Source organism: Mycteria americana, chromosome 3, assembly GCF_035582795.1.
Source record: "Mycteria americana isolate JAX WOST 10 ecotype Jacksonville Zoo and Gardens chromosome 3, USCA_MyAme_1.0, whole genome shotgun sequence".
Taxonomy (NCBI): domain Eukaryota; kingdom Metazoa; phylum Chordata; class Aves; order Ciconiiformes; family Ciconiidae; genus Mycteria; species Mycteria americana.
Genome location: NC_134367.1, coordinates 559,009 through 580,666, shown reverse-complemented (window position 1 = coordinate 580,666; position 21,658 = coordinate 559,009). Strand labels below are relative to the sequence as shown.

Genomic DNA, 21,658 nt, shown 5'->3' with positions numbered 1-21,658 from the left:
CACTGCTCGGCACGGGCTGGCACTGCTTGGCTTGGCGTGGCACTGCTCGACATGGCCTGGCACTGCTCGGCACGGGCTGGCTCTGCTTGGCTTGGCGTGGCACCGCTCGGCACGGGCTGGCACTGCTTGGCTTGGCATGGCACTGCTCAGCACGGGCTGGCACTGCTTGGCTTGGCATGGCACTGCTCGACATGGCCTGGCACTGCTCGGCACGGGCTGGCTCTGCTTGGCTTGGCGTGGCACTGCTCGGCACGGGCTGGCTCTGCTTGGATCCTCCCCATCCTGCCCAGCACAGTTCAGAGATGCTGGGCTCAGGCCGGCTCAGGGTGGCTTTGGCCCAGCACTGCACGGGATTGCTGGGCTTGGCTCAGCTTGGCCCAGCCCAGCTTAGCCCAGCACGATGTGGCGCAGCTCAGTTTGGCCTGGCTCGGCCTGGTCCAGCCAAGTGGGTTGGCTCACCGTGGTCCGGCCCGGCTCGGCACGGCATGGCCCGCGTTGGCTCGACCCAGTCCGGCCCGGCCTGGCTCAGCTTGGCTCGGCTCGGCTCGGCACCGCACCAGCCAGCCCAGCTCGGCTCGGCTCGGCCCGGCCCAGCTTGGCTTGATACTGCGCGGCCCTTGACTACGCTCGGGGCGGCCCAGCCCGGCTCGGCCCGGTCCAGCGTGGCCTGGCTCGGCACGGCAGGGCAGGGCTTGGCACGGCACGGCGCGGCTCCGCCGGGCTCGGCAAGGCCCGGCGCCGCCCGGACGCGCCCGGCCCCGCCGAGCCCCGAGCCCGCCGGCCCGGCCCAGCCCGACTCCGCCGGCGGCTGCGTTGGCCCGGCCCGGCCCGGCCCGGCGGGGCTGGGCTGCGCTCGGCGCGGCCCGGCGGGCGCTAGGACCGCGCGGCGGGCGGGCGGCGGGCGGCGCGGCTCGGTGCTGCAGTGGAGGCGGCGGCGCTGCGGGAGGAGGCCTCGCCGGGCAGCGCAGCGGCGGCGGCGGCGGCGGCTCGGCACGGCTCGGCACGGCTCGGCACGGCGCGCCGGGCCCGCACCGGCCCAGGTAACGGCCCCGCGGCGGCGCGGACACGGGTGGCCCCCGCGGACCCCCGGGACGGGGCACCCCCCGCCTCGCCTCGCCTCCCCTCGCCTCGCCTCGCCTCGCCTCGGCTCGGTTCGGTTCGGCACGACTCGGCTCGGTTCCGTTCGGTTCGCCTCCGTTCGGCGCGGCTCGGCTCCGTTCGGCCCGGCCCGGCCCGGCCCGGCCCGCAGAGCCCGGCGGGCGGCCCGCGCCCCCCGCGGACACCCCCGCCCCCGTGTGTCCGTGTGTTCCCCCCCCCACCCCCCCGGCCCGGGGGCGTCGCGGCGGCGGGCGGGGGCTGCGGCGGGGCCGGGCCGGGCCGGGCCGGGCCGGGGGGGGGGGTGGGGGGTGGGGGGAGCAGCGCCGAGCAGGAAAACATGGCAGCGGCCGGGCCGCCACCCGCCGGGCCGGGCCCGCGTCGCCTCCCCCCCCCCGGCCCCCCGCGGCCGCCCCCGCTCCCGGCCCGGCCCGGCCCCGCTCGGCGGGCGGGGGTGGCGGCGGCGCGGCCCGGCGGGCCCGGCCCCCGCGCCCCGCGGCGCCGCCGTGTCCTTGAGCGCCGCGCCGGGCGGCTGAAGGGCAGCGCGGGGCCCCGGCCCGGCCCGCTCCCGCTCCCGCTCCGGGGCTGCGAGGCCGCCCGGGGGCTGTCACCGCCGTGCGCCCCCCCCCCCCCCCGCCCCCCCGGGCCCCGGCGCGGCGCCCGGCAGCGGAGCCCCCCGGGACGAGCCCCCCGCCGGGGCTGCCGGGGCCGGCGAGCCGGGGCTGCCCCTGCCCGCCCGCTGCCCGCCCGGCGCGGGGTCGCCGCCCGCAGCCCCCGGCCCGGCGCTGCCCGCCCGCGGCCGCGGTGCGGGGGTCGGGCTGATGGCGCCTGCGGAAAGTTTTATTTTTGCACCCAGACCCCCCCCCCCCCCCCCCGGAGGCAGAAGGGCCGCGGCCCCGGGCGGGGAGGGGGCGGCGGGGGCAGAGGCCTGGCAGGGCGCTCGGCGCTGCCCGCCCGCTGCCCGCCCGCTGCCCGGCTCCCCCGGCCCCGGCGGGGACGCGGCGGGGCCGCCCGCTCGCTTCCCCCTTTGCTCTCGCTTTATTTTTTCTCTCCCCCTGCGTTTGCGGGTGTTCGTGTGCGCGAACCTGTGGGCAAATGAAATTTTCCTCTTCGCTCAGTTCCTCTTTCTTTATTTATCTACGTCCCTTTGTGTGACGTAGACGGTGTCACCACGGGATTGGCGTTCGGTGCTTGCATTGCTGCACCGAGTGCGCGCTGGCAGGAGCCGGCCCTGACGGCGGGTGCCCGCGTCCTGCCCGGCCGCGCCGGGGGCTGCCCCTCGCCCGTCCCCACGGGGAGACCCGGACGGGGAGACCCGGACCAGCCCCGAGCAAATCCCTCGAAGCCGGCGGCCGCGGCGAGCCGCGGGAGAGTGGACGTTGTCGTACCCGGCGGCTGCTCCCGGCAGCTCCCGCGCCTGCACTGGCCTTTCGTGCTGAGTCAGCTCGAAACTTCGTAGCGGGAGCCTCTTTTCGTGACACGCAGCGCCCGCCGCCTCTCGAGGAAAGGCGGGATGCCGGTGCCCGTGCCACTTCGCCGGTTGGCGAGGCCGCGGCCCGTGCGTTTCCCCGGCTGCCTACGTGACCGCCGAGCTGCCGGGCACGGGCAACGTCCACGCCTGCGATCCGGTGGCAGCCGCTGCTTCTCCCCCGCTTCGCTGCCGGGGCTGCCGCGGAGCCACCGGGCTGCGCCGGGGCGACTGCTCGGGGAGCTTCAGGTGGCGGTTTTCGTACGGGTATTTTTAGGACCGCACATCTGCGCGTCCCTGCCCGACGCCTTCCCACGGGTTCTGCCCTGCCTGGGCCGCTGCCTGCCTGCCTGCCTGCCTGCTGCGGGCAGGGTGGGCCGTAAGCGAGCGCGCGGCACCCTGCAGCACCCGGAGGGGAAAGCGTGCCGGCTTGCCAGGTAACCGCCGGCACGCATGTGCGTGTGCCGAGGAGACACGTGTGCCAGCTGCACGCTTGCCCCGGAGGCTCCGGCTCCACGGGAGGAGCCAGCGGTGTTTGGGTGTGCGGTTTCGCGGGGACGGAGATGTCGCCTGCTCTCTGGTTTGCTGCAGGAACCCGCTCGCCCCCGAGGCCGTGCCTCGGTTTGGGTTTGTAATGCCGGCTGAACCGACCTGCGGAGTGGGACTCCCGCCAGTGCCACCGGCGCGGCGCGGGGCAGCGACTCGTGGGGCCGCGCCGGGCAAACTCACCTAACCTGGCAGCCGGGGCCGGGAAGGGCATCGAGCCGAGCCGCCATCCCGTTTCCCCACCGCGCTCCTGCCGCAGGGCTCGGCACGCGCGGGAACGCGCCGCTGCCGGTTGGGCCTGTTCCCGCGGTTAACCACCCTTCCCAGTTCAAAGCCCGTACCTGACTGCCAGTTTGAATTGCCCCGGCTCCCCAGCTCAGCTCCCGGCTGGAGGGTTTCCGTGGTGCCCGGGGCTCTGCCCGCAGAGGCACTTGCTCACCGTAATCACATCATCTCTCGGCCTTTTTTTTTTTCCCCCGATAAGCTGAGTGCGTCGAGCTCCTCGGCTCTCCACGGCCGAGGCGCTCCCGGAGCTCTGGGAGCTCGGCCGTGGCTCCTTCATGAACCCCGCCGGGTTGGCACTGTCCCGCCCGCAAAACGGCACCACATCCCGGTGCTGGGGTCTCCCACGCGCGTGACCGTCCCGCGGGCAGTTTCGTCTGACCCCGGCCCTTGCTACTGCTCCCGCTTTGCAGGATCTGGCTCTGCTTGGGGCTGCAGCCTGCGTTTCGGTTTGCTCGTGGCGTGGCTTAGCAGCGCAGGGCCGTGCATGGCTCCCCAGGGTGCGGTACGGTGCAGTGCGTGGCTCCCCGGGGCGCAGTGCAGCGCAGGGCAGCGTGTTGCTCCCCGGGGTGCAGCGCGGGGCCGTGCATGGCTCCCCGGGGTGCAATACCGTGCAGCGCGTGGCTCCCCGGGGTGCAGCGCGGGGCCGTGCATCGCTCCCCGGGGCGCAGCGCAGCGCGTCTCTCCCCGGGGTGCAGCGCCTGGGGTCCCCTGGGGTCCCCCCTCCGTGCCTGGTCTATTTTTGGGAGCGGAGGGTGCCTACTGCCGGCACCTCGTCCCGTCGAAAGCCCGGCGGGACCTGGCAGCGGCTCCCGGGCGGCTGCGGCGAGGGCAGGAGCCCGCTGCACGTGTGGCCGGGCGGGCGGCCGCTTCCCTGCCCGCCACGTGCACCCCCGAGCAGCGTGGCCAAATATTTTGCTGGTAAGTTATAATTACGGGGGATGAGGTCAACGCTTTGCCCGCGACGGTGGTTTCGGCGCAACCATCTGTTGGAGGCGATCGCAGGGGAGCTGCCGCCGCTCGGCTGAATTTTGGGCCCTGGGGGGGGGGGGGGGACGGACACGGACACCCACCCCGTCCCCGGTTGCCCCTGCCAGCAGCACCCACGCCGCGGGGGGGGGGGGGGGGGGGGCTGTGGGTGGGGGGGAGCACCCCACCGTGAGTCAGGGGTGGGGGGTGCAGGGGGTGGGGGGTGACTCACGGCCGCGGCTCCCGTCCCCTCTGAGTCAATCCTGAACTTCTTCCCCGGTGCTGGGAGGGAGGAGGAGGAGGAGCGCGGCTGCCCGGGGGTGGCGGTGACTCAAAGTGACAACAACAATAATAATACGCTGCGGCACTTGTCACGGGAGAGGCGTTTGGACGGGGTCCCTCGTGCGTCCCCGCCGCCTTTGGCACGAGGGGCCCCGTCCGACGCCGGTGGGTGTCACCGCGCCGCACGCGGGGTCACGTCGGGACGGGGACGGGGGGGGGGGGGCCGCGGTGCGGTGTCACCCGCCGCCGGCGCGGGGGGCCGAGGGGACCCCGCTCGCCAGCACCTAAAATGGCCGTTTGGGTTTCTGCGGGTTCCCGGCTGCGGCACGGCAGCGGCGGGTGCCGGCGAGGTCCCTAAATATAAAAAAGGCGGGTTGGGGGGGGGGGGGGGGGGGGGGTTAATTTTTTTTGTCAGCGCCGCGTGGCTCATCCATCCGTCGCAGGTAACCTACTTCGAAACGCCTCTGCCGTGCGGCGAGCGTGACTCGCCGGGGCCCTGCCGTGCGGGAGCGGCGCGGCGCGGGCTGGGGCTGCCGTTCCCCCGCTCGCCGTCAGCCGTAAGGTCAGCCCGGGCGGTTAAATAGGGAGGCAGGAGGGAAGGCGGCGAGTCCCTCCCCGCGCCTCGGCGGCAAGCGCCGGGCGAAGGGCCGTCCCCGCCGCCGCCGCCGCATCGGCGAGGGGATGCCCCGGTGCTGCGGGAGGAGGCGGCTCCCGGCGGCCTAGCGCGGGGGCACGGCGCCGCGGCCCCGGCCGTCCCGTCCCGTCCCGTCCCGTCCCGCCCCGCCGCGGTGGGCGAGCCTCGGCCGGGTAAGAGCGCGGGGGAGCGGGGCTGGGGCCGGCGGCCGCGGTGGGACCCGCGCGGGGCCGCGCTCGCCCCGCGGGGCCGCCGGCGGGGCTGGGGGAGCGGGAGGCAGCCGGTGCCGCCGGCTTCTCCCCGTCTTTGTTCGGCGGTCGCCGGCCCGGGGCTGCCGCGGGGTCTGTACGCAGCCCAGGCGTTTTTAGCGCGGTTGAAGCCCGCGGTCGCTGGAGGCGAATCGCAGCCCGCGAGCTGGCCCTTCGGCAGCGCCGAGCGGGGCGGCCCGGGGCTGCCGGGGGGACCCCGGGGCGGCGGGGCCGGGGGCGGCCGAGCCGTTTTCTCGGGCTGCCGGGGAGGGACCCGCCGGGGCCGCCAGCAGCCCGCGGTGCCCTCGGGCACGGGGGTCCCCCCGGGGTGCAGCCGGGGTGTCCCCAGGTCCTTCCCAGCGGCGCGGCTCCTTGCGCCCGCAGCCGGGGCTTTGCCAAGGCACGGCGCGGTGGGGAGCGGGGCCGGGGGCTCCGGGGGCCACGGGCGGGGCGGGGCGGGGCAGGGCAGGGGGCCCCACCGGCCCCGGGCCCGCGGGCAGCACCCCGGGCAGGCAGCTCGCAGGGAGGGACGCGGGGCCAGGGTGCCACCGCCGCGCCGTGCCGCGCCGTGCCGCGCCGCGCCGTGCCGTGCCGTGCCGTGCCAAACGGCATGGCCGTGCCGTCCTGAGCCGCGTGCCGCGGTGCTGGCGGCACAGCAGCCGTGAGATGGGTGCCCAGAGCGGCGGCTTGGGGGTGCTCGGGGTGCTCGGCCCTGGCCCCTGGCTGAGGAGCACCGCGGTGCCCAGGGCAGGGGCCGGCGGGCGCAGGGGCTGAGCGCGCCGGGCCGGGGGCAGAGGGGCTGGGGGGGGCCCAGAGGCGCGGGCAGGCCCGGCGCGGCACGGGCTGGCGGGGCCGGTGCCCGGGACAGGGCCGGGGCCGGGGCCTCCCCCCGGGGGCTCCCCGAGCTGGCGAAGGAGAGGGACGGGGAAGCCCTTCCCCAGCTCCCCCGGCTGGCACGGGGCCGTGCGAGCGGGGGGGGGGGGGGGGGGCAGCCTGCACCCCCAGCCCGCACCCCGCATCCTCATGCTGCGTCCTGCACCCACGCCTCCCTCCCACACCCCCATCCTGCACCCCCAGGTCCCATCCTGCACCCAGCACCCCCAGCCCGCATCTCCCATCCCCGTTCCGCACCTCCAGGTCCCATCCTGCACCCAGCACCCCCAGCCCGCATCCTGCACCTGCATCCCACGCTCCCCACTCGCCGCCCCGCCCCCCCCGCCCCGCACCCCCATCCCGCCCCCCCGCGCCCGCACCCCCAGCCCTGCCTGCGAGAGGGGCCGTGCTGGGGGAGCCGGGGCAGGGACGGCCGAGCTCCCACCCATCTCCCACCCTCCGGCCCCCTGCCCCCGGCACAGCACCCTGAGCCCCCGGGGGTCCCTGCGCACGCAGCGGCGCTGCTGCGGGGCCGGGGGAGGCCGCAGCCCCGGGGGGGGGGCCCCCCCGCCCCGCAGGCAGCCCCGCAGGCAGCCCCGGGCTGCAGGCAGCCGCGGGGACGGGAGGAACGTGTCGGGTTTTGAGTTTCTGTTCCGAGCAGCGGCGGCCCTGCCCGCCCGGCAGCCCCCCACCCCGCCGGCTGGGAACGGGCTGCGGCTGGAAAGCTCTAGAAACAAATTGCAGCTCCGGTGCCAAAGGCAACAGCAGCCTCGGCCATGGCTAATGCAGGCAGCGTTTGCCATAGCAACAGGTGCTGGGGCTGACGCCTCCTCCGCAGCCCCGCGGGGCCCTGCCTGCACCCCGCACCCTGCCGAACGCACCCCGCGCCCCACGCGCTGCCCCGGGCGCCCTGCGCTCTGCACCCTGCAGAATGCACCCTGCGCCCTGCACCGTGCGCCCCGCAGAATGCGCCCCGCGCCGTGCCCCCCGCGCCGTGCACCCCACGCCGTGCACCCTGCGCACTGTGTGCCGTGCACCCTGCGCCGCGGGCTCTGCGCCGTGCACCCTGCGCTGAGCAACACGCACCTTGCACCCTGCAGCGTGCACCACGCACCCCACCGCGTGTGCCGCGCTCGGCATCGCACACCACGCACCCCGCACCCCGCCGTGCACCGTGCACCCCGCGCTGCTGCACCCCGCACCGTGCACCCCGCACCGTGCACCCCGCAGCCAGCGCGGGCCGGGGCTCGGCCACCCGCCGGGGGCGATGCCGGGGACAACGGCAACCCAGCCCGGCTGAGTCAAGGTTGTGGCGTGTTAATAATTGCCGGGGGCCGGGGCGCGGTGCGGCGGGCGGTGGGGCTGGCGCTCCCCCCTCACCCCGGCCCTCTCTGCTTCCCGCAGGGGCAGGAGGATCCAGGCAGGCGGCGGGACGCAGGGGCTGGCTGCTGCAGCGGGCGACAGCTCCTGGACCCCCTCCTCGGCGCAGAGAGCCGGAGCGTGGCGGCGGCGGGGTCCCCTTTGGTGCTGAAGAGGCGACGGTCCCAGGCGCCCGCCCTCGCTCCCCACCATGCCATCCAGCGGGACCCTCGACGCCAGCAGCCCCGCTCCGAACCGTGAGGCGCTCGACACGCACAAGGTAGGGTCCCGCCGCGGCTCTGCCGGCTCTCGGCAGGTGGGGGGCTGCCGGGGGGGCCCTGCTCGCGCCGCAGCTGTCCCCGTCACTGGGCTTGGCATCGCTCCTGCCAGTGCTGGGGCAGCGGTGGGCTCCGGGGGTCCGGCTCGCTCCTGGCCGACGCTGGCTGGCAGACGTGCAGGAAAAGGGGGTGCGGGGCCCCCTCCGCCGCATGCCAGCCCCGCTCCCCCCCTCGCCGCGGTGGCGAGCGCGGAGCCGGGCGGGGGGAGCCCTGAGCCGCAGCCAGGATTAGCGTGGATTGAGCTATTCCTGGCGGTGGGGGAGCGCGGGGAGGGGACAGGGAAGCGGAGACCTGCTGTCACCTCGCGGCGGCGGCCAGGGCCGGGGCAAGCCCGGCTGCGGGGAGGGGGCTGCCATGCTGGCAGAGAGCACAGGGCTGGGGGGGCATCCCCAAGGCTGGGGGCTGCCCCGGCTCTGGGGCTGGGTGGGTGGCAATGGGGTGGGTGGTGGGTGTGCGTCCTGGGCTGTGGGGCAGTGGGAGGGGGATGTGGGGCGTGCATCGAGAGGTGGCCCCGTAGCCCCGCCGCTGCCAGGCTCGAGCCCTCGTGCCAGTCCTGCTGCCCCCTCCCGGGCGTCCCACCTGCCGCGGGGGCTCCGGGGTCCCCGCGCCTGCTCCTGCCTCCCCACGCGCGGTGCTCGGGCTCGGGAGGGAACCCCTCCCGTGCCGGGCGGCACGCGGTGTACGCTCGCCTTCTCGTCGCCGCACCGTGCGAGGGGCTTGTGGCCCCGGCGGACGGACCCCCATCCCCGGTACGTGTCCCCCGCTGCCTCCCCAGCCAGAGAGCGGCTCTGTGGGGAGGGCTGCCCCCCGAACCGCCCTGCCCGCTGCCGGGCCGGGGGTCTGGGGGCGCGGCGCGGAGGCAGGGCAGGGCAGGCGAGGGGCTGCGCTGGGTTTGGGAGGCCTGAGCCAGGGCGGGTGGCAGGCTCTGACCGCGTCCTCGGTGCTCCCTGGCGTCCCTGTCACGCAAGGACATGCCAGGCTGGTGCGGCCGCTCCCTTTGCCGGTGCCGGCAAAAGCATCGCTCTTCTGCGGCGAGGAGAAGCGTCCCAGCGGGCACAGGGGCAGGGCCTGCCCTGCTCAAGGCGTGGGGACCGGGGCCGGCGGCCAGCTGGACGCCGTCCCGCTGCGGGCAGCGCGGGGTCAGGGTCATCTGAGTTCCTCCAGGCCGGCTCGGCCCTGGCAGCCGCGCCGTGCCTCCCGCGTCAGGTCGGGGCTGGCTTGTCCCCGCGCTGGTGCTCCCCGTCCTCCGGCCGTCGCTCCTGGCTGCTGGAGGGGCCGACCCGTGTGTCCGTTGGGAAGCGCCCGGCGCGTTCGTGGTATGGCTGGGGGGGACGGGTAAACCAGGGGTCGGTCGGTCGGTCCCGTGCTTTCTCCCGCGGCGGGTTATGCCGGAGCGGGTGCACGTGGCGGAGCTCACCCGTGCGGGTCGCCGGCACCAGGAGCGTGAGCGAGGCGGCGGGGCAGCCCCCGGGAGGCGGACGCAGCAGCCGACCCCGTGTTTTGGTGCGGTTCTGGAGGCGCAGGGCAGAGCCGACTTGAAGAGCGGGGCGCGGGACCGCGGCACGGGGCAGGCGGCGGGGAAGAGCCGTGGGAGAAACCGGCGACTGCGGTGCAGCCCGGCTCACCCTCGAAAGCAGGACCGGTGCCGGTCCCCGGGGTGCCAGCGACCCACGTGGGCTGGCAGCGAGCGCGCCGTGAGCGCGCCCAGCTGAGCGCTGTCCCGGCCTGACCCCGCCGGGATGCACCATCGCCTCCCCCGCGGCCACGCGCGGAGGTCACCTCTGCCGAAGGGACGCGCGCTGCCTGCGGGGCCGGGAGGACGAGGCCGTCCCTCGACGCCCGCAGCACGGTGGGTCGTGCTGGTGCCGGCTGCTCTCAGCACAGACCCGGCAAGGCTCGGCTGCGGCTCCCGTGCGAGGGGGGGGTCTCCGCGCCCGCCTTCTCCCGCCCCACCGGGCCGGTTTCCCGTGGCTGCCGGCGGCTCCTGCTCCCGCCCTGCCGCCAGCCCGGTGCAGCCGGGAGCTGGGACCCGGCGCGGCGGCCGCGGAGCCAGCACTGCGTCATGCAGCAGCTCTCCTCCTCGGCGGTGGTTTCCCTCTGGGTTGTTGCTTGGCAGCGGCGCAGGAGCGCGGCGCATCAGGGACGCGCCATGCGGCCCCGCGCCTGGCCGAGCCCCGGGGAGAAGGGGAGCGGGGTGATTTATGGGGAGATGACTCAGCTCCGAGCGGGCTGCAGGCAGCGAGGGGCGGCAGCACCGGCACCCCTGCGCCGGGCCGGCGGCAGCAGATCCCCCTCGCGGCCCTTTGCACCAGCCCTGCTCGTGCCCAGGCTGCATCCCTGCTTCTCCTGCGCCTGCCTTGCTTTTGGGGTGCTGGCCGTGCCCCGGGGGTCCCTGCAGGCCCGGCGCTGCCCCAGGCCCCGCGTCCCCCGGCTCAGTGGGGCAGGGGCCCCGCCGAGCCCTGCGGCGGGGCTGCCCCGGCTTTGCGGCGGTGGGGACGGCTCGCCGGGAGCTCGCCTCGTCCTCGTGCGCGCTGGGGGCACCTCCTGGCTCTGCAGCGGGGACCCCCGCCGCCCCCGCCCCGCTGCAGCGTCCCGCCAGCCGCCTGCCCCGCCGGCGCGTCGGGCGCTGGGCGCGCGCAGCGGCGTGGGGAGCAGAACGGAGCCCTGGCCCCGGCCCACGCTGCCGGCCGGGCTGAGCACCGAGCCGGGGGGGGGCCTGTCCTGCGGGCCTGCGCTGGGGGCAGCGCCGGGGGTCCCGCGCACCACGGGAGGAGCCGGCCGCTGCTGTCGCCGGCACGTCACCGTGCCCAGCGCCACCTCTGCGGCACAGGGCTGCGCCGGGACAGACCCAGCCCGTGGGAGGAATCGCAGCAGCGCCTACGGCTGCCGCTCGGGCGGTAAGGCAGGGCTGGGGCAGCACAGAGACCCCCCCCAGGGGCCTGCAGCCCCCCAGAGAGACAGCATTGCCTGAGGACCCTGCAGAGCACCCCCGGAGCCCCGCTCACCTTGCCAGCACCCACCAGGTGCTCCCCGGATGCACCGACGCGTCCTCCCCCGGCCACGCTAGGGCTGGCTGCCCGGCACGGCCCGCGTGCCGGCGCCGCGCGCTCGTCGCCCTGCCGTACCTTTCCTTTGCATCCAGCGTGAACGCCACCGGGGCCCGGCCAAAGTCAGCTGGCTGGAGCCGCGTGCCGGGCGCCAGGGTGGCACTGGGGGCAAAGGGACGGGTGTCGGAGGGCTCGCCTCTGCCATGGCACTCCTGCTGCCGGGAGCGGGGCTGGGCCCCGCGGGCTCCTCGGCGCTGCCGGGTGCCCCGGCGCTGGCGGCGGCGGCGGCAGGAGCTGCTCGTCTCCCCGCAGAGCTGGCTGAAGCGCAGCCTCGCCACGGGGACCGGCGGCTCGGCCGCCCCGGCGCTGCGGCTCCAGCGGGGACAAAGCGCAGCACCGCGCGGTTTGGCAAGGTGGGTCCCTGCAGCCGTGGCGGGGGGGGCTCCGCTCCGCTCCCCCCAGCCGGCTCTCGCGCGCGGCGAGGTGCGGTGGGCCTGCGGGGCAGGGGCCCCCGGGAATCCCCGCCTGGGGACCCCGTTTGGCTCCTGCGCCTGGACGGAGCTGGAACCGTGATCCTGACGTCGTCCTTGGACCCGTCCCAAAACTTTCCGCCCAGGGCTGCGTGGGGAGCGGGGCTCGGCCCGGGGCTGAGCCCCCGGGTGCCGAGGTGCCGCCTCTCCTTGCTCGGCCCTGGCTTCCCAGCCCGTGGCACGGGGCCGGCGGGTGCCGGTGCCGGGCACGGTCATTGCGGGGCTGGCTGTCCTGCCCCGCGCGCGGGCGAGTGGCCCGCGGCGACGGGGCTGTGGCGAGCGCGGTCCCGGCAGGCCGCCGTAGCGGCTGGGGACGAACCGGCACGCGGCTCCCGCACGATCCCGCTTGCATGGCCGCAGGCGGGGGGAGTCGGGCAGCGAGGGGCGCGGGGGACGCAGGCTGGGCTGGGCTCGGTGGGCGGCCCAGGGGGAGCTGGTCTGGGGGAGCGCGGCCGTGGGGCACCGCAGCCACGGGGCACGGCGTGTCCCGACCCCGCGGGACCTTTGGGCCGGACCCCAGCGGGGATGTGCCGGCTGCGGCCCGGCTGTGCTGCGGGCAGCGCTGCCTGCGACCGCCCCAGCCCAGGGGGAAGGAGGGCAGCAGCGGGCAGGAATGCGGCCGGGGCTGGCGCCTGCCGCGGCTGCGGGGCTGCGCGAGTGCAGCTGGATGTCGGCGCTGTCTGGCTGCCAGCCCCATCCCCTCCCCGGCCTCTCCCTCGCCAGCCCCCCGCCGGCCTCTCCTCCTTCCCCTGCTCCCCCCTCCGCGGCCTCTTCCTGCCTTGGCTGCCGCCGCCGGGATCTTCTGGGGCTCAGGTGAAACCGGCCCCGCCGCCACGGGACGCGCCGGGGGCCCCGCGCAGCCCTCGCCCCGCATGCGCGTCCCCCCGCCGTGCCGCGGCGCCGGGCGCGGGCCCCCCGAGCAGGGAGCGGGCCCCCCGGCACGCCGCGGGCCTCGGGCGGCTGCTGCGACCGCGGCACGGGGAGCAGGTTCATTTCCCGGGGCCGCGTTCCCGCTCTGCCGCCCGTGCCGGCGCGTGCACCCTGCCAGCGCCCGGGGCTGGGGCGCGGTGCCGGGGAAGGGGGGACGGGGTGGCGGGGTGCTGGCAGCTGCTCCGGGGCAGAGCACGGAGAGGGGCGCGTGGCCCCCCGAAGCGCCTGCGCTGGGGGTGGCGCGGTGAAGCAGGCAGCTGCCTGCCTGCTCCGAGGGCACCCTGGCTCCTGCTGCCTGCCCTCGACCCCAGGGAGCTGCACGGCTCCCGGCAGGCCCGCCGTGCCGTGCCGTGCCGTGGGGTCCACGCTGCCCTTTCCGCATGCCGCAGTGCAGGAGCCCCCAGCCCCACTCGCGCGGGGCTCCGGCGGGTTGCAGGAGCGGGCATGTACCCCTGAGCCAGCCACGGTGCGGCAGGGCTGACGCGGTGAAGGCGCCCAGGCCCACGGCGGCTCGCACCGCAGCCCGAGCCCTGGCAGGAGCCGCGATCGCCCTTCTAATGGTGCCCTGGGGACCGCCGGCCCGGTGACGCCGGCAGCGCTCCTGCCTTGCCGGTCAGGTGCCCGGCCACGCACGGCCCTCTGCGGTACACCCATGGTGCCAGCGATCCCTGTGCCGAGTGGGAGCGAAGCCGTGCCCAGGACCCCGGGCTGCCCGGCCCCGGGGCCGGCAGCGTAACCGTCCTCTCTGTCTCCGGCTCGCAGGGGGAAGAGGAGCCCGAGGAGAACCAGAGCAAGGAGGAGAAGCAGGAGCCAGGGACGCCCATGAGGAAAGCCGGGCGGCCTGGGCGGAAGCGCAAGCATGCCCAGGTGAGCCAGCGGGCGCCGGGCGCGGGGGCCAGGTGGGGGGCAGCGGGGCGTCCCCCCGTGGGGCCGTCCTGCCCCGCCGCCTGGCGGACGCGCCGCGCTGGCGGGAGACTACGGCTCCCGGCGTGCCGCGGGCCGGCCCGCCTCCCCTGCGTGCCGGGGCACGCGGCTGCTCGCTCACGGCCCCAGCAGCCTCCGGCTGGAGGAGAGCCCGAGGGCGGTGGAGCAGCAGGAGGGGAGCGTCCCCCCCCCCCGGCCCCCAGCGCTGCCCCCTCCCCGCGGCCCCTGGCAAGCCCCTCCCGTGCCCGGTGGCAGCAGCGTTCCGCTCGGTGCAGCTTTGGTCGAGGCCCCGCCGTGCGTTCGCTCCCTGTCTGGGGGGCTGGCGCGCCCCCCCACGAGCCGCTCGGCCCTCCCCCGGCGGCCGGGGCCGGTTGGGCGCGGGGAGCGGAGCCCCCGGCTCCCCGGGCGATGGTGCAGGGCTCTCGGGCTCAGGCCAGCAGCCGCGATAACAAGGCGGATGTGGGCGCGCGGGGCCGAGCCCCCGCCGGCTTCCCCGGCTCCCGCCGCGCGGGCGATGCCCGCTCGTAAGCGTGCGGGGCTCGGCGAGCTCCCGGCTCGTTCGCACAGCCAGCCGGGATCGCGGCCTGCCGTGCGCCAAAGCGGCTGGAACGGCTCATGCCGGGGAGCGCCTCGGGGGTCCCGGCGGTGCCGCCGGCCGAGGGGCAGGCGCAGAGAGCACCGCGGTGCTCGCAGGCTGCCGTGCCCGTGGAGGGTGCTGCGGGGTGACGAGGGGTGCTCGGGGCTTTGGGCAGCAGCCGGCTCTGGTGGGGCCCCGGGGGCCTGGGGGGACTCGTGGAGGCGGTGGCTCGGCCCTCCCGAGCCGTGGCGTGTCATGGTGCCAGCTGAGGAGCCACGGCGGCTTCTTCCCTGTCGGCTGGCCGGACGCCGTGCCGCCGGCTGCTGGTGCCGCCGTGAATTCAGCGTTCAGAGGAGGAGCGGAGGCGCCTCTTGGTGCCGAAGCCCCGGAGGGGAGGTGCGCATCGTCACCCTGCGCCCGGGCGCAGGCAGGGCTCGGGCAGCGTCCCCGTCCCCTGGCCCCGCGGGAGGGGACAGAGGGCAGAGCTCCCTGGGGGGAGCCGGGCGGGGCCGCGGCGCCTTCGCTGCTGGAAGGCGGCAAAACCTTTTTGCAAAGGTTTCTGGCTGCAGAAGGGGTTAATCCTGCGCTTGGACGTGTCCAGATCCGTGCTGTCGTGGCGGCAGGGCCAGGGAAGCCGGGACGGCGTCGCCTGGGGCGGGTGGGGGCGCGATGGGGCGCGATGGGGCGCGGGCCGGGAGCCGGTGGGGGAGCGGGCGGCCGGGCTCCGAGCACTGGCTGTAAATCTGACGGGGCGGGAGGTACGTGCCGGGGTGGGGGCAGCCGTTTCGGTAGAAGAACAATGCTGGCACGGGAACAAATGGGGAAAGTCGTCAGGAACAGACGGAGCCTGGGAACCAGGAGGTCTCCGGCTATCGGAGCCGGCGGCCCCGGCAGCCCCCTCCGGCATGGCGGGTCCGGAGCCGGGTGGAAGGATGGCGGTGGTGCCACAGCACCAGGCACCTCCTCCGGCAGAGGAGCTGGCCGGCTCGTAGCGGGTGCCCGTCCTGCGCGCGCTTGCTGCGTGCTCCGGCGTGCCGCACCTGCCCCGTGCGCAGCGCAGCGCAGCGCCGGGCCGGCCGGCCACCCGGCAGCTCCCGCTGCCAAGCGAGCGGAGCTGGCAAGCCCTGCGGCCCCGCGGGCACTGCCAGGAGGCCGGGGAAAGCCCCGGCCGGGTGTAGGCTGCTAAAAATATCCTCCCCGCTGGAGAGCCCCGCGGCGCTGGCGCCTGCGGCAGCGGCCCCCGGCCAGGGGCACCGGGCCGGGGTGGAGGGGAGCTGGCGCAGGGCACGGGGACCCTGGCTGAGCGGGCTGGCTCCTTGGGGACCGGCCGAGGGTCCCCGAGCCCCTGCTTGCAGGGGCCCGGCAGGCAGATGTGCTGCAGGAGGGTGCCGAGCGCCCGCCTCGGCCCGCGCCCGGGGCAGGGACGTGTGCCCCGCTTGGGGACGGGGCTCACCGGCGCGGGGGGCTCAACGCGGGGCCGGTGGGGTCTGGGCACCGAGGACCCGTGCTGCTGCTGCTGCTGCTGCCTCCCCTTCCCGGTGCGCCCGTGGGGCGGGGAGCTCGGCCCTGGGACCCCCGTCAGGGCTGGGTCCCGCAGGGGGCTCAGCGGGGTGCGGAGGACGGGCAGGAGCCGGCAGGGAGGCAGGAGGAGGAGATGCCGATGCCCGCTGCGGGCAGGCCTGCCCGCGCCGGAGCTGGGGGCGGCGGTGCTGGGGAGCGGCCGTGGGGACGGGCAGAGACGGAGCCTGGCAGGAGCCGGCAGGAGTAACCGGCCCCTCACTTCTCCCAGGGGCGGGGGTGTTTTGCCCGGGCCGTGACGCTCTCGGCCCGGTGAGCGGGGCCCGGGGCGGCGTTGCCCCGGCACGCTGCTCCTGCGGCGCCGAGGCGGGCGGCCCCCCGGACCCCCGCCCCGCGAGGGGGCGGCCAGGGGGTCCGGCTGGGGACAGCCCTGCAGGGACGGGTATCACGGTGTCGGTGAGCCGTGCCGCGCCACGCCGAACCGTGCCGTTCTGAGCTGTGCCGAGCCGTACCGTGCGTTCCTGTGGTGCGCCGCGCCACGTCGAGCCACGCCGTGCCGCGCGGTGCCGCGCCACGCCGTGCCGTGCTGAACCGTGCCGTGCCAAACCGTGCCGTGCCGCGGATCCAAGACCGGTGCCCGCAACCGCAGCCACGGCGGGGGCTCAGCAGCGGGACACCCCCTCTGCCAGTGACTCTGCGGGTGGTGCCGCGGACGGCAGCGACTCCCCCGGCACCTTCCCCCTGGCCGAGGGGGCACGGCCCAGGGGCTGCCCCGTCCCCTGTCCCCCCGCCTGGCAGCCGCCCCGGCCTCGGCGGGGACCCTGCGCGTTTGGACCTGCCGCGGTGCTCCGGGACCGGGGTCGGCGCGAGGTGCCCGAGGGCCGCGGTGTATCGGGGCTGTCCCCCGTCCCTCTGCGGGGACCGGCCCCCGGCGTCGGCACGCGTCCCGGGCGCGGCCAGCCCCCACCCCGCGGCCGAGGCCCCGCCGGCATCCCCCCGGCAGCGAGCGAGGCGGCAGGGCCGGCACGGGGCCGTCCAGCCCGCGGGCTCCCGGCGGAGCAGCGTCCTTGGCGGGGGCCCAGCGGAGGGGAGGGGAGCGGGAGAAAGGCCGCGCTTGTTCCCAGGGCCCGGCCGGCGCGGAGGAAGCGGGTGGGTGGGCAGGAAGGCAGACCCGCCGCCGGGCCCTCCTCGGGGACGGGCGTCAGGGCGGCCGGGGAGGGGCAGGGCCGCGGGTGGGTCCCGGCCTCCCCTTCCCCTGCGCCTCCCCGGCCCGGCAGCGGCGTCCGAGCGGCAGCCCCGGGACGTGCCGGTGGCCCCGAGGACCCGGTGAGCCGGGGTCCGGTTCCGACCCAGGTAGGGAAGCGGCAGCAGGGCTGGAGCCGGGGCGCCGGGTTTGGCGGGGGCGGCTGTTGAGGGGCCGGAGGCGCGAGGGCGTGGGGAGGCCGGTTTCGGATGGGTGCGGTGCCGGGGCACGCCGGCCGCGGTGCCGGGTGGGCCGCGCGTCCCTGTCCCGGCGGGCCGCGCGCGTGGCACGGCGACCGCCGGCCGCTCCGCTCGGCCACGGCGCTGCGCGGGGAGGGGGCTGCACGGCTCCTGCACGGCTGCGTGGTCCCGGCAGGGTGGCACTCCCCGGCCCCAGGGCCAGCGGTGATGGTTAGCGCCCGTGCCGCTGCCACGGCCTCGCGGCCCCGAGGGGAGCGCGTGCCGCCGTGTCACCGCCGCCCCTACGCCTGCGTGGCCTCGCGGGCCCCGTCCCGCCGGGGGAGTGGGCCGAGCCCCCCGCCGCCGCGCCGAGCCCCCCGCCGCCGCGCCTCCGCCAGCCCCTGCAGCCGCCTAATCCGGAGCACATTGCCGGCCTTCCCGTTTCCTCCCGGGAAGCCCACGCAGCCCCTGCGATTGTTTTCGGCGCGGTGTCCAGGATGCGGCCCCAAGCGGGAGGCGGGAGCGGGCCTGGGGGCGGCTGGGCCCCCGCCGCAAGCTGCAGCCCGGCCCCGGCCCCGCGCTGGGGGGGACGGCAGCCGGGGACCCCAAGGGAGGGCGGCTCCTGCCGCGGCTCGGGGGGAGCCGGGGGGTGCTGGCGGGCAGGGGGAGGGGGGCGCGCTGCGGGGACCGAGCCCCCCCGCCTGCTCCCGTGAGGGGTGCGGGACGGGGCCCCGCTCGCTCCTCCGGCTGCAGCCCCTGGCAGGGAGCCCCGGGGTGCAGGGCCGCGGTGCAGCCCGTGAGCCCCGCTGCGGTTCACCCGAGTCTCCGGGCTGCCCCGTCCCCTTCCGAGCCAGCTCCGACCCCTCCGGCAGCTCCCGCTCTGAGCCCCCCGGCCGCGCCGAGCCGGGGTGGTTGGGTGCCGGCGGTGTGCGGGCACGGGGGGACGCGGGCGGAGCGTGCGCCGCGCAATCCCTTCCAGAGCCAGTGCAAGGCCCAGGCGCGGTCCCCGGCGGTGCTGGCGGCTCCCTCCCCTCTGCCAGCCGGGGACTTTGCTCTCCGGCATCCATCTCGCTGACGGTGCCGGCTCCCTCCGCTGCTCCAGGGCCGCATCCAGGCACACCGCGGCGTCCCCGTGGCCCGTCCCACCGCTGCGGTCGGTGCCCAGGCCTCCTGGGGCTGCGGCGTCCGTCGGCCGGGCACGCCGAGGTTTGTCCTTCAGCCGCCGTCGTCCCGCGCACGCCCTCGCTCGCGGCCGGGAGCTCCTGCGCGGCAGCCTGGCACGACACCTCCGCCCTCCCGACGGCAACGGTTTCCGCTCGGTTGAGCCGTGCCCTCCACAGGGACCAGGATTTGCCGCCTGCCGCAGCTGGGAGGCCGTCCGGCACGGGGAGAGGTGCCAGGCACCCCGGGGCCGGTGGCGGCAGCTTGCGTGTCCCCAGCGCGGGGGCGTGCGGCGGCCCCCGCCCTGGCGCGTGCACGTCCCCGGCCCAAACGCCACCGCCGCGCTGTCGCTGGGTGGGAGCGGGGCCGGCCCGGTTACAGCCACCGCTGCGGTGGGGGCTGCGCGGTGCAAGCCCGGCACAGCGGGAGGGCGTTCGGCAGCGGGTCCCCGTGTCCCCGTGGGCCTCGGGCTGGCGTGGCCGTGGCTCCCCGCCAGCGCTGCCGGGCACCCCGCGAGGGTCCCCCCGGCCCCCGACGCCTCCTCCTGCCTCGTCAGCCCCTTCCCCGCCGCGGGTTGTGGGGCGGCTTGTCCCCTCCCTCCCGGCTCCGCTCGCGGCCCCTCCGCACGACAGCCCCGGCCCCCCGCACGGCAGGGCTGGGGCCAGCGAGCGAGCGAGCGAGCGGAGGAAGTGACTTCTGCCAGCGAGCCGGGGCGGCCGGGCCAAGCAGGAAGCGCCCGCTGCCGCCGCGGGGCCGCGGCCGCCGGCGCAGGGAGGAGGCGCGCGGCGCGGGCGGGCGGGCGGCTGCCGGACGGGGGTCCGCACGCCGGCCGGAGGGGATGCACCATGGTAAGCGGCACGCGCCCCCCGCCGCCCGCCGGGCTCGCCCGGGGAGGGGGCTCCTGCGCCCCGCGGGGAGCGGGCGGCGGTGGCGGCGGCGCGAATCCGGGGAGCTCCGGAGGGCGAAGGCTCCCCTGCCACCCGCCGCCCCCCCACGGCTCCCGCCCCGTGCCGCGGCCTTGGCGCCCCCTCCCCGGCCCCCTTCCCGGCGGCCCCGGTGCAGGGGAGGGCGGGCAGCACCGCGGGCGCTCCGGCAGCACCACGGGCACCCCGGCTCGCGCCAAGCCTGGCTGGCAGCTCGGCGTTTGCTCCCTGGCACCCTGCCGCCGTACGGTGCATCCTGGGACACATAGTCCGCTGGGGACAGGCAGGACGGTCCTTGCAGCTGGCTCCCCTCCGTGCCGCCCCGGCGCCGCGCCAGCCCCGCGCCGCACGCCCCGGCACCCCGGCCTTCCTGCGCCACGGGGAGCCGGGAGGGCCAGGGTGGAGGTGGGGCGGCAGCGTAGGAAGGTGCCGGTGGGCTGCCTGTCCCCGCAGCGCGGACGCGTTTCCTGGCGTCGCTGCCACGGAGGTGGGGGGCCCTGCTCCGGCCCAGGCAGGGCGGCAGGCAGGGTGCAGGCAGGGCAGCAGGCAGGGCGGCAGGCAGGGCGGCAGGCAGGGCAGCAGGCAGAATGGCAGGCAGGGTGCAGGCAGGGCAGCAGGCAGGGCTTGCCTGCCCCCCCCCGTGCGTGCCAGCGTGCCTTGGCCGCGCCGGGCTGGGCATGGCCGGGCTGGGAGCAATGCCGGGTCCTCTTCCTCTGTCCCTGGGACCCCGCGAAGCCCCCGATGCTCCCGGCTTCCCCCGAAGCCTCTGCCCGGGCCGCGGGGGGCCGGGGGCGTGGAGGCGGGCGTGGGGCTGGGGGTGCACGAGCGCGCGGAGGCGTCACCAGTTCGCAGGGGCAAGCACGGGGCTCGGGGAGCAGAAGCTCGCGGAGGCCAGCGTGGGGCACAGGAAACGGGGCCCGGTGCCACCTCCTCAGCTCCCGGCCCCGCGGCACTGGCAGGCACCGGCAGCGCCCGCGGGTCTCCGTCTGCGGGCGTTTGGCCGCCGGCGCTGGGGGAGCTGCGGTGAGGCCGGGATGGGCACCCCACGCCCGTGGGCAGCGGCCGGGGTCTCCAGAGGGGACGGTGCCGGCGCCTGAACGGCTCCGCTGTGCCGTGCCAGCGAGGGCCGAGCCCCGGGTGCGGGGGGGTGGCACGGGGTGAGCCCGCAGCCCCCAGGAGCGCGCCTGGGAGGGGGCCGAGCGCTCCCTGGCACCGTGGCAGCGGGGCCGACGGGGCCCGGGCGAGCGGCGGAGGTAGAGCCCACCCCGCCACGGCTGCGCCGCGCGTTCGGCGCTGGCTGTCGCAGTGACGCAGCAGCACTTTCACTCTCCTTCGCCACGGAAACCGCCGAGCCGGGCCGCTCCTCTCGCTCTGACTCCGCTCCCGCTCCCACCGCCACCGGCCTGTGCCGTGCCACGCGGCTTCCCCGGGGCCGGCGGCATGGCGGGGGACCAGCGATGCCATCCCCGGCCCCGCGGCCTCGCTCGCGCGCTCGGCACCGCCGTCTGCCGTGCTCACGCCGGCGCTGTCTGTCACGCGGGCGCGCGCTCGGGCCTGGCGTGCTGGCGAGTGCCGGCGCAGACGGTCCTCCCCCGTGTCTCACGCTCGTGCACGCTCGCCGCTCTGCCGCTGCACTCGCGAGCCGGGGCCGGCTGCACGTTTCCTGCAGGCGCCGGCACCGCCTGTCGCACGCGCTGGCACGGCCTGTCGCACACGCACACCCGCCCACGGGTGTTGGCGTTGCCCGTCTGACACACGCGCACGCACGTCACGGGCCCCGGCTGTGCCCGTCACACTCTTTCTCACTCTCACACTCGCACGCGCTGTGGGCCACATCCGCGCGTCACGCTTGCACACGCGTGCGCACACGGGGTTGTCACAGGGCCCGGCTCTGCCTGTCGCCCGCACACGCACGCTCGTCGCGGTCCCCAGCTCTGCCCGTTGTGCACACACGCGCAGGAACACCCGCACGGGCTGTCCCTGCCGCCGTGCGCGCACGCGCGGTCGTCGCGCACCTCGTCCCTTCCCGTCACGTGCGCGCGCCGCGGTGGCTGGCTCCGCCTGTCGCGCACGAGCGCGCACACGCGCCGCCGTCCTGGGGAGGGTGGCCCCGCGTCCCCGACGCCGACGGGGACAGGCGGGAGCGAGGGGGACCCAACGCTGGCCCCGTGCCGCGGCATTGCAGCACGGGCGAAACGGGCGGGACAGCCAGCACGAGCGTGCCCTCGGCACGGGGGCTGTCCTCACCGACACGGGGACAGGAATGGCCAGGTGACATCCCGGTCTGTCCTTGTCCTGAGGGTAGCATGGCCGTGTGTCGTGCTCCTGCGGGTGTCGTGGTTCTGAGGGTTTCATGGACACTTGTCCTGGTCCTGAGGGTGTCATGGCCATGTGTCATGCTCCTGTGGGTGTCCTGGCCTTGTGTCATGGTTCTGAGGGTTTCATGGACGCTTGTCCTGGTCCTGTGGGTGTCCTGGCCTTGTGTGGTGGTTCTGAGGGTTTCATGGACACTTGTCCTGGTCCTGAGGGTGT

The 21,658-nt window shown here is 77.0% G+C and overlaps 2 protein-coding genes across 3 annotated transcripts in view; one reads left to right on the top strand and one right to left on the bottom strand.

Annotated features, from left to right (window-relative positions):
* Positions 1 to 455: 455 nt before the first annotated feature.
* Positions 456 to 7,969, bottom strand: LOC142407892 (uncharacterized). The gene is made up of 2 exons (XM_075497578.1): positions 7,802 to 7,969; positions 456 to 1,040 (listed from the first exon to the last, which is right to left on the bottom strand). The coding sequence occupies exons 1-2, from the start codon at positions 7,967 to 7,969 to the stop codon at positions 456 to 458; spliced, it is 753 nt and encodes a 250-aa protein (XP_075353693.1).
* The window catches only part of DNMT3A (DNA methyltransferase 3 alpha), a 42,740-nt gene continuing 28,983 nt past the window's right edge, over positions 7,902 to 21,658 (top strand). For both annotated transcript variants that reach the window (XM_075497577.1, XM_075497576.1), the window contains exons 1-2: positions 7,902 to 8,036; positions 13,364 to 13,468. In XM_075497577.1, the coding sequence (XP_075353692.1) occupies positions 7,968 to 8,036; positions 13,364 to 13,468 (174 nt within the window). In that variant the 5' untranslated portion in view covers positions 7,902 to 7,967. The remainder of the gene's footprint in view (positions 8,037 to 13,363; positions 13,469 to 21,658) is intronic.

Excerpts from the sequence above, each read along its gene's own strand:
- LOC142407892 (XM_075497578.1), bottom strand. The coding sequence starts at position 7,969 with ATGGTGGGGAGCGAGGGCGGGCGCCTGGGACCGTCGCCTCTTCAGCAC. Across the intron at positions 1,041-7,801 it reads CTGCCTGGATCCTCCTGCCC|CTGGGCCGGTGCGGGCCCGG; the intron begins CTGCGGGAAGCA and ends CGGGGCCGTTAC.